This window comes from Mauremys reevesii, linkage group 19 (genome assembly GCF_016161935.1).
Source record: "Mauremys reevesii isolate NIE-2019 linkage group 19, ASM1616193v1, whole genome shotgun sequence".
Taxonomy (NCBI): domain Eukaryota; kingdom Metazoa; phylum Chordata; order Testudines; family Geoemydidae; genus Mauremys; species Mauremys reevesii.
In genome coordinates this window covers 13,964,548-13,975,807 of record NC_052641.1, presented here as the reverse complement: position 1 = coordinate 13,975,807, position 11,260 = coordinate 13,964,548, and the positions used below count along the sequence as shown (strand labels likewise).

Sequence of the window (11,260 nt, the reverse complement as noted above, 5' to 3'; positions counted from 1 at the left end):
TTTGATATTTATAAAGGACTCTTCAGCTAGGAGGAAGCTGCCTGTACCAGTGCACAAAGTACATAAGCTGAAAAAGGAGAATGTCTTCTTTGCTGACTCCTTTCAGTTAAGTTTAGTTGTTAACTTTAACTAGGGGAGAAACAACAAAGGTTACAGGTAGAAACTAGCATTTTGTTTTTGTTTTTTTGTTCTTTTCAAGTTGTCAGTGTCCCTTTCATTTTTTTAGCAGACACCAGGAGCAGAGTTAGTTGCAGGGCGGCGGGGAGACGGACATTCTGCATTCCTTAAATCTCTCTGGGACCATTATGTGCTTAAAAGTTACTAACAGCAGATCTACCCCAGAGAATTAACCATAAATGTGGATTTTACAGTGATTAAGGGGACAGTTTCCTCTCCAAGCAGTCTAACGTTCGAGGCAGTGGCGGATGGAAGCTGGCTGGCCTCATCAAGCCCCCAATCCTGCAATTGATGTGTGTGAGCAGACCCCTAGCCTTATGACCCAGGAGCAATTGGATCCAGTTGCTCCCTTGGATCCAATTGCAGAACCTTCCACAATTTCCTCTCACTATACCCCCACACCCATGAAAAGAAATAACACTTCGCACTAATATCATCCCCTCCATCTGAGGCTTTCAAAGCACTTTAATTAAGGCTCACAGCACCCCTGGGAGGGAGGTATGATCCCATTTCTACAGCTGGGGGAGGCCCAGTGACTCCTGGAGTATGAACAATCCAGCAGTAGGTCAGGTATGAACATTTCAAATGCCTTTTTGACTGGAGCAATTATAGTAATTTCCTCTCTAATGTTACAATAATAATTCCTCTTGATACCACTGAGAGGAAAGCCGATTAAACTGGCTGAGGGGAGCTTGCTAAGCTGCTCAGACCTCTGGCAGACATTGCTTTTGTTTGGACTGCCAGGTAAGCAGAGTGAAAACTACAGGAATAGGCTACTAGACTTTAAGGTCAGAAGGGACCATCCTGATCATCTCGTCTGACCTTCTGCACATCACAGGCTACAGACCCTCACCCATCCACTCCTGTAATAGACCGCTAACCTCTGGATGAGTTACTGAAGTCCTCAAATCATGATTTAAAGACTTCAAGGAACAGAAAATCCACCATTTACTCCAGTTCAAACCAGCAAGTGACCTGTGCCCTACAATGCAGAGGAACTCAGGAAAAAAAACAAAAACCCAGGGTCTCTGCCCATTTTATCTGGGAAAATTCCTTCCCAACCCCAAATATGGAGATCAGTCAGACCTGGAGCAGATCAGCAAGACCCACCAGCCTGACACATGGGAAAGAATTCACTGTAGTAACTCAGAGCCCTCCCCATCTAGCATCCGATCTCTGGCTGTTGGAGATATTTGCTACTAGCATTTGCAGATGGGCCACATGCCATTGTAGCCAGTCTCATCATACCACCCTTCCATAAACTTATCAACCTCAGTCTTGAAGCCAGTTAGGTTTTTAACCCCCACTGCTCCCCTTGGAAGACTTTCCAGAACTTCACTCCCCTGATAGTTAGAAACCTATGTCTAATTTCAAGCCTAAACTTGTTGATGGCCAGTTTATATCCATTTGTTTTTGTGCCAACATTGGCACTTAACTTAAAGAACTCCTCTTTCTCCCTGGTGTTTATCCCTCTGATGTATTTATAGAGAGTAATATCTCCCCTCAACCTTTATTTGGTTAGGCTAACTAAGCCAAGCTCCATCTGTCTCCTCTGGTAAGGTAGGTCCTCCTTTCTCTGATCACCCTTCCTACCCTCCTCTGCCGTCTGGTCCAGTTTGAATTCATCTTTCTTAAACATGAGAGACCAGAACTGCACATAGTATTCTGGATGAGATCTCACCAGGACCTTTTAGAATGGTAATAACACTTTCTTACCTCTACTGGAAATACCTCACCTGATGAATCCTAGGATTTTATTATTAGCCTTTTCCATGGCCACATCACAGTGATGGCTCATGGTCATCCTTTGGTTGACCAGTCCATCCAGCTCTTTCTCCTCCTCTGGCACTTCTAAATGACACGTGTCCAGCTTATAGCAAAAGTTCTTGTTGTTAGTCCCGAAGTGCAAAACCTTGCACTATTAAATTTAATCTCATTTCTATTACTCCAGTTTTCAAGGTCATCCAGATCTTCTTGTATCATATTCCAGTCCTCCTCCACATTAGCAATACCTCCCAACTTTTTCTCATCCACAAGTTTTATTAGCACACTCCCACTTTGTGCCAAGGTTGTTAATGAAAATGTTAAATGAGATTGGTCCCAAGGCCGCTCTGTGAGGAACTCCACTAGTAACCACCCTTGAGCCTGATGATTCACCTTTCAGTATGGCCCACTGAAGTCTCCCCTTTAACTAGTTCCTTACCCACCTTTTAATTCTTGTATTAAACCCCATCTTCTCCAATTTAACTTTAATTTCCCCTGTGGAACTGTATCAAAAGCCTTACTGAAATCCAGGTGGATTAGAGCATTATTGCGTTTCTTTGTCTAGAAAATTGGTTACAGTCTCAAAGAAAGATATCATGTTGGTGTAGCACAATCTACCTTTTGTAAAACCATCTTATAATTTATCTCAATTACTATTCACCCCATGTCCTTAACTGCTTCCTCTTTCAAAATTTGTTCCAAGACCTTGCATACAATTGTGGTCACTAGCCACCAAGGGAGGCAGGAACATAGAACCTGGATGTGGTCACAAATAAGTTATGGTAAGAGGGGATAATGGTGAGAAGAACAATATGGGAGAGGTGGTAATAGGGGTCTGGAAATGTGCAAAGTTACAAAGAATTTAGTTTGAATTTTGTTTTGTTTTTAAACAAGTGTAACCATTTGGACAGGTATATTTGCAAGCTTCAGTAGCATCGCAGCCCATGCTGTCTTCACTGCAACAAAAGTGATTTTATACTGAGATAACTGTCTTAATGTAAAATCGTAGTGGAGACAAGGCACAAGTCATTTTTACCTCCTCATAGCTAGCTGATGTAAACCTCAGCTGGTGCGGGTATTGGGTTGACCTTGACTAGCTACAGTAAGATTAAAGCCTGCCTGTGGCCTTGCCTCCACTAGGGTTTTTATAATGAGATCGTTATCTAGAGGTAAAAACAAAACACTTTTTTTTTGCAGTAAAGATGTTACTTCAGGTTTCCCTAGAACTCCCCACCTCACTTCAGTGCAACCCTCCTACAATCCTGCGAGCAGAAGTTGTTTTCTTACCTGGCATGTTGTGTTTTATTCCTCCCGCCTCAGCCCCACCAATATTTCAGAGTTGTAGAGAGCTAGTGAATAAAGATAATCACTGCCAAAGGGGTGCTTAAGCCCCATGGAGCTTTCTAACAGAGATCTTTGTTCTCCTCTTTCTCAGCTCAGTTCTGCTACTAAAAGCATTTGGTTAAAACTCAGCCATGCTGCTGAATAAGACAAGTTTTCATTCCAACACATTTCCCAACCTGAAATGGGGCCAGTAGCATGTAGTTAATTTCCCTTGCTTGTAAAAATGCAACAGGACAAAACCCTTTACTTTTACAAACATACAAGGGGATATTTATTATACACACCCAGTACCTACTTTAACTCTCAGAAAGATATGGGCTGAATTTATTGTCTAGCTCTAATGTATTCCAAAATATGTTCAGCTGTTAAAGTGAAGTCTATTGCTTTTGAAGCCATCAGAAAGAGTGGCAGATTGTATCCAGTAGTGCTGGAACAATTTTTATACAGGGTATGCTGAGAGCCATTGAACCAAACTGTAAACCCTGTATATAATGCAAACCACTTCAAGCCAGGGAGTGCAGCAGCACCCCCAGTTCCAGCACACGCGCGTGTGTGTATCAGTTTAGGCAGGTAAATATGATGCATGCTGTGGTATACAGTTAATTGGCTGGGAGCTATATTTTTATGGTGACTGGCAGAAGTTTTTTGTTTGTTCTACAGACCTTTCCGCTGAAAGGGATAGGGAATGAAATCAATGGGAAAAGAACTAAGTGCTTTTAGAAATCTCCCTAAAAATCCAAGTCAATGCTATAGGGTGCCACTAATAGACAGCACTCATCAATTTTACATTTACTGCACTATCAGTGATCCAGCTATTTATATAACTTTCTCAGTCTATCGTTTAGAAACAAAGGGAAAGTATGTAAAGGACTGTGTAGTCATCCCACTTCAACCATTCATTGTATAGTCATGTGAAGTCTGCTCTTAGATTTTCTTTTTCCTCCCCCTGGAATGAATCACCCAACCCACAAGGGCTCATCTACTGCAGGGGGAAGTAAGGAACAATCACTCCTAAACAATAGCAGGAGTCATTAACATCTTTCCACAAGGAGCCATATCTTGGAACATTAAATGCTGTATTAGCCAAAGTACTTTAGAGGAACCAAAATAAAGGGAAAATGGAAATAAAAAGTTAAAATGTTTATTTTGTTAAAGTGTCCAGTCTTACAAGTCTTTCAGAGAAAGCACAGCAGCCTTCAGCACTTGAGGTGCTGTTACCTGCCTAAACATAATCCAACATACAAGGCTTAACTCAGTTTCACAATTCTAAAGTGTCATACCAGGGTGTGGGGGACACCAAGCTACAACGGTGAGAGTACTTTTATAAGCTGTGTGAAGTGTTTAAGCCATGAGTTATGTCCTGAGGAAGGGGACATATCAGCTGTATAGACACTCTTATTGTGAGGTCCTGTCAGTTCTTTTCACACAGCCCGCACTAGTTTGCTCTAGACAAGAGCAATTTGCACAGCTCCTCATTTGTTCATAGGACTTCCTGAAAGAGCAGATCAGGGGAGAATGTGGGATTTCTAGAAATCCCACATTCAGCTTTTCTTGCCAGGCAGCCTTACTCAATCTTGACTTGCTAGACCCCTCCCTTTCAGCTAGGGCTATACATAGCTACCTGCTATTTTTAAACAGTAAGTTAATGGGTCAAATTTCAGAAGTGTTTCAAAGCAATATATATTAGTCTCCAGCTACAGCAGGAGAAAGTGGGGAGAGAAAGGGGGAAGTGCACAGATATTACTTGCCAAATTGCTGCTCAACTCCATGCAGATGGGATAGACAGAACCCATTTTCTTTTGTCAGCTCTACCATTATTTTTTTTTTAAACTGGATGGTTGACAGTATTCAAGATTGAAGATTGCAGCATCCAGCGTGTAGCTAAAGGTTTCTGAACAGTACTGCTAAATGAGATTAAAGCCTATGTTAGTACTTGAAGTTTTCAACCTCTTGCAAATGCTGAGTAACAGCTCAACAGGGGATATTACAATTTAAGGCATATGACCATTTTGTTTTTCGGTGAAGAGAATAGAAATCATAACATTTTAAAGATCATTGCTGGATAAGGATAGAGCCAACAGGAACAGCTGGCCACATGAATGACACTAGTATGAGTAAACATCACTAGAGTAATCACCCTACTGCACTTCTAAAGCAGGCACCCCATCTATTCAAAAGATCCATCCTACCTCAGAAGAGCTGGAAGAGAACAGGTCACAGACTAAATGAGGTTTCAAAATATTTATTCAATCAAGTCCCTTTCACAAAAGGAAGTGACTGAAATGGAAAAGGCTTAAATAATAAAATGACATGAAATGGAAATGGCTTAACACCCCACCACTGTTCAATCCAATAAGATTTTGGAGCCTATTTTCCCCATACCTCATCTGCTGCAAAACATGAATATGTTTTCCAGTTTCCTACTCTCATCTGTTAGAACAAAAACTGAGGACCTAAGTGTGGTTCAGAGACTGAAAGTGACCTTAAAATTTTATCCATGCTGATAAACATCAAGAGTTTGGTTTTGTTAAAGAAATGAAAGTGAGCACAAAACAAGTGGTGGAGAAAAAGGTCCTGAGGTAGGATGCTCTAGGGGAGTGAAAGAGTAGTTAATACAAAGTAGAAATAAAAATAATGAATACCTGCAACACCCATGAAAGAGTTTAGAGGGGCACAGTAAATTAGTTCCACCTGTGGGTTAACAGTGGACCAACTGGTAAGAACAAAAGAAAAACAAAACAAAACACCACAACGGACATTCCAATCCATTGTTTCAAAGCACAGCAAGATTTAACACATTTAACAGATTCAGCTTCTGCTACCTTGGTTGATTCAAATTCATTAGTTGCAACTTAAACATCAGGCCACTTACCATTACAGCTAGAATTCAGTTTACCAAAAAGCTTAGAACTGTGGTTCCTATTGTGGCACAAGTGTACCTAGGATAAATAGTGGCCCCAAGAACTAGTTCAACTCAGTAGTGCTGTTAGGAGACATTTGGCTTTAATTTAAGTTCTGTTTTTAGTTTAGCTGCTAACATAGATGGATCCTGGTTATTACTATTAGAATCCTTTGAGAAGACTGCCAGGAAGAAGAAACACTAACCAGACCCTCACTGGTCTGTTTAACCTGAACAGGTTTCCTAGGATAGTACACAGGTCAGTTGCAGCCCAACTCAGCTTCTACCTGATAACCCACTTTAAAAAAAAACAAAACAAAAAAAAACGGAGCATTGATTGACTTGCCTATAATTGGGAAAGAGTGTGTTAGCTAGGTCACTCAAGGGTTGAGTGATCAGGAAAAGGAAGAGAACTGTACTGGAAATGAGAACTTGTCCTGTTATGGGCCAAGTTCTGGATAAGTATTGAGCAACTGTAGGTGCACAGCAGCTCAGGTTTTGACCCCATACTTAAAATTCTCAAGCTTTCTCCCAGCTCATGCCTCTGAGATCTGCTAGTGTAGGTCCAACATCTGCTTGAAGGAAGAGGAAAAGTGCATCTCAGCCAGTTCACCAATTCAGGGTGAGTCATTTCAATATAACCTTGGCTTCCATTATGACAAGTTTTCAAAAATTCTTTATTCATTCTGATTTTGCCCCTGGGGAGCTATCTAGACCTCTTGTAACAGTCCTGGTTGAAATATTTAAAGAGCAGCAAGCAGCTCATGTTTCCATGCATGATCAATACTGGTCTTATATTTGCTTTGTGCAGCTGGATCAAACATAGGCAGATACTTATTTTTCAAACAGTAGAAAATAAAACTCTAAAAAGAGGATGTCTTCCCCCCCCGCAGCAGGATGGTGGCTTGTCCTAAGGATGAGCTATACAGCAGTTCAGGAGGCCTGCATATTACTATGCAGATTTCTAGACACTTTACAGCAAACTTTCTGGAGTTCAGTCTGACTATTTATACAAACAGTTCAGGACCTAAATTAAATGCAGTTTTAGATAACTAAGAGCCCACCTTCAGTACAACCAGAAGAGTCAGGCGAGTCCGGTGCAGAACCTTAGCCCACTTTCCATAAGCAATGTTATAACTCCGCACAGTCCAAGGACCAGTTAGGTCTGTGCATGCTACAACTAGTAAGTTGTTTTGTAACCAGGTACCATGACTGCTGTAGAGTAGATGGGTCCTAATCATACAGTCCCAGAACTGGTTCAGGGCTCAGTAAAGAATTGCAAAACACCAGATTTCATCTAGCAGAGTAGGAAAGACAGACTCCCTCCCCCATCTGAAAGGTCCTTACTCTGACTATGGAGAGTTAGTTCAAAGCAGCACTTGTACTGTATCTTGAAACAGATCAATTTTCTGAGTAAGCAGTCTCAAGTCCCCCCCCCAGCAGGTTCGCTGCCCTCCTTGTGAATACAAAACCCTAGCATGATTGGTAAATCCCACTCTGCAAATCATCAGCATCACACTTCTAAATCCCAGTCTGATCTCTGATACAGTGCATTCTGAAATAGCTAAAAAACTCTTCCTTTCACCAATAGCCCCATCTCTGTTGTAATTTCAACACACACTAAAATCACGTTAGAAATGTGAACCTGTCATCCAGAAGAGCTTTTACAGCACTTTTTCCTCTGGAAAGGAGGGGAACTAGGAAAACATGCAAACAAGAGTTGATTGCGTTATCCCTTTGGATTGTTTGACTTTTCATGATGAATGGACTAAGGGAGGCAGACTTTATACCCTTCTTAGAAGCATTTCTATAAACAAGCTAAGTTTTCCTAGCTTTCAATGTAGCTTTATTTAAACATCTGAGCATCAACAAATCCAGAGCCTAGTTAACAGATTGTTCCAGCATTTCTAGTGTGTATTACATCCGATGCAGAAAGAGAAGCTGTAGTGTTCGTTATTGCCCGGAATATCTGAGACAGAGGGTGTCTATGCTTTGCCCAACTCAGGGCTTCAGTGGCAGCTTGCCAGGAACCCAGTGCCTGCCCACCCGCCCTCCCCCCTTTAATATGTAGGTAATGCCTGCAAATACTACATATCCCAGCAGGCAGTGCTCCAGTCTTGGAGGATCCAAGCAGCTGGGCAAGGTGGAGCATTGCTTACCGGAGCTGTAGGGTCCATAGGCTTCCCCTTCTAATGAACACAAGGTGGCTTTGGGGTGACTGGTAGAAATGTAAGCCACACTTTAACCACCCTGGTTTGAGGACATGATTACGAGTAGCTATCACTAAGCTATGGCTGCCTCTGCAAATGCAGAAGGGGATTTGTTGAACAGTCACAAGTTAGCCTTGTTTCAACACAGATTCCTCTCGTCACTATGGGGCCTCCCCTCCCAGGGGGCTGGAGGAGCCCAGTTCAGGGAGGATTCTTATACTCTTCCTTAACAGTAGGGCAGAGAGAAGGACAGGGTTACCATCCCAAGCACCAAGTTCAATCAGCATTAGCCTCTTGTCATCATGTAGGCCAAGAGGAGCAGCAAGAATGACAGCTGCTATAATCGACAGCTGAACAGACTGGAACAAAAAGAGTAGCTTTGTAGATTGTACTTATAAAAGATGCTGGCAAAACCTCAAAAAAAATTTTTATATATATCTCCACAGCAAGGGTAGGGAATATTCTTCTCTGCTACAGGCAGCATCTCCCCTATTTTGAGTTATACTTAACACTGGCTAATAGTGTGTTTGTATTTTTAATGCCCCAGACAAAATGCTGAGGGGGAAAAAAGGTTTAAAAAGTAGTTAAAACACTTTTTAAGATCCAAAGTCTTGAAGTACCTCAGTGTTCTGGCAGAAACAGTCTTACTGCTTTCCACCCAAGTCTTATCTCATGCATTGAGCTGCATCCTTCCTGTCCCATTTACTAAATATAACTGGAATTCAGCCTACTGACAGCCCACTGTAGGTAGCATTCTGGAACAGCTAATTTAGGCTAGGGAAGCAGGCCATGCGATCTACTGGCCAGCACAAAGGACTGGAATCTGTAAAGACTGTGCAACCTCAAGTCAGCAGATGGAAACTGGGTTAAAAAAAAATTAAACAAAAAAAAAAACCAGTCCTGAATCCAAGTTGATCTTTGAGGTAAAATTACCAAAAAAACGCCAGCATCTTTAAAAATAAAAATAAATAAATAAAAAAGCCGTGCCACCCTCCCTCCCCTCAAAGAGAAGCCCAAAACTGATTAAATCAGCAAATAGCGTGGAACTATACAAAAAGTGTCACAGCAAAGTAGAGTTTGAATTTAAAGAGGCTCCCTGGACTTTTGTCCTTTGACTCTAAGACATCCTCAGTCCCTGATGTACATAAGAGCCCTATCTAGGGCGATGCAGCAGTAACTGGATCAGCACATTTCTCTCCCCTATATTCAGAGGCAGTTACCCTGAACTAAGTTGGCTCCACCAGCGGTTCTGGTTAACTCCATGGCAGCTTTGGCATCATCCCACTTCTCATCTTGCAGAACAGCAGCATCTCTTTTGTTCCTGCTGTCTGTTGCGGAGGAGCCACCCACTCTGCCTTGGTCCTCACCCTGACCCCGAACCTCCCCCATCCTGCATCCAAGGGAGCAAGCAGCCTTGTTCCCAGTCGTGTTGGTTATTCAAGGATCTCCTTAGCTAGTCTGGTGTTGGCTGGGACGGTTGGGAGATGGAATTGGAATGGAATGGCCTTTTGTTTCCTGTCTAGAGGTTTCCCTGCCTTCCTGTCAGCAGCTCAGGCTTGCTCTTTGTCCGCTCTCCACAGCCGCTCCTTGACCTCCAGAGGCAGGGTGTTGAACAGGTCCTCTTCCACCACCAGCCCACTGCGTTTCAGCAGAGGACACTCCCCCAGTTCCACCGGCAGGCACTCCAGGCGGTTCCCCCGCAGCTCTATCTGGGACAGGTTGGTCAGCTCGCCCACCCGAGATGGCAGTGATTGCAGCACATTGTTTCCCAGGTTCAAGGTCCGCAGTTTCCTGCACTGGAAGAGCTCAGGTGGGAGACTCTCAATCTGAAAGGAGAAACCAGAGAGATACAAATGTGACATGTACTCACCTAAGGCAAGGCAAGCAGACGAGATGTAGTCAGACAGATCATCTGCCTCCAAGTACTCACTTCTCCCTCAAATGCATTTCTGCTTTCTTCTAGGCTGACCTTTATGCATGGAATGCTTTCCCCAAGATACAGTAAAGCTACTACTTTGTCCTCACGCAGATCCTCTTCTACCATATTATTTACTGTAAGCTGCCACATGAAAATGGCTAGGCCAGAGCCGAGTAGAGACAGAAGCAGGGAAGATCTGAAACCCACTCACATCTAGTCTGTACTGCCAGGTGTTCCTACCAGTGTTTCCTTTGTCCCCTCCCAGAATCCATCCATCCATTACTTGTTCTCCCCATCGACAGCCTTGCCCTGTTTGTAAGGCACCTAGCACCGTAAGGCTCTGATCCTGATCAGGGCCACAGGGTGCTAGAATAATAGAAGTAAAATGATAGAGACTCCATTTTTAAAGTATAGTCACTAGCCACCTGCAAAACACACACAGACACACACGTACGTGTCAGGCTATTCCCTACATGGTTCAGTTCTGATCTGCAGCGCACACATCCCTCCATACCCTGGTTATAATCCAGTTTCCCAACCAGAGAACTGAGAGAGAGATACACACATTGGTCTCTAAATGGAGGACTCTTGCTCTCCCAGCTTTCCCCCTTCCCTGCCCCCACAACTTCATTGGCACAGCTCTGTCAGTTCCATAAGACTGACCCAACTTTCACCTTGAAACATCTGAGGTAGAGTTTTAGCCTGCCAGTTCTTTCCTCTACAGAAGGAATTGTAAATGACCCCTTCTCTTTCTAGCTGCTCCAAAGTAAACAGCCTGCACGAACCCCCAATGTATTACAACTGCCTTACACCGATGTTATTTGGACAGTTGTAATACATGGGGGGGGGGCCCCTCCTCACCATTCATTTTCTATCTACAGGATCAGAGACCAGCAAAAAGGCACCAAGTGTACTATATGGAGACACATTGCTAGGGTCCTCCTCCTA

At 43.0% G+C, this 11,260-nt stretch overlaps 1 protein-coding gene across 3 annotated transcripts in view; it reads right to left on the bottom strand.

The window, feature by feature from the left end:
* Positions 1 to 4,410: 4,410 nt before the first annotated feature.
* LRRC8A (leucine rich repeat containing 8 VRAC subunit A) overlaps positions 4,411 to 11,260 on the bottom strand; it is a 31,559-nt gene continuing 24,709 nt past the window's right edge. For 2 of the 3 annotated variants that reach the window (XM_039506841.1, XM_039506840.1), the window contains exon 4: positions 4,411 to 10,220. In XM_039506841.1, coding sequence (XP_039362775.1) covers positions 9,945 to 10,220 — 276 coding nt within the window. In that variant the 3' untranslated portion in view covers positions 4,411 to 9,944. The remainder of the gene's footprint in view (positions 10,221 to 11,260) is intronic. The other variant, XM_039506843.1, reaches the window with a different exon arrangement.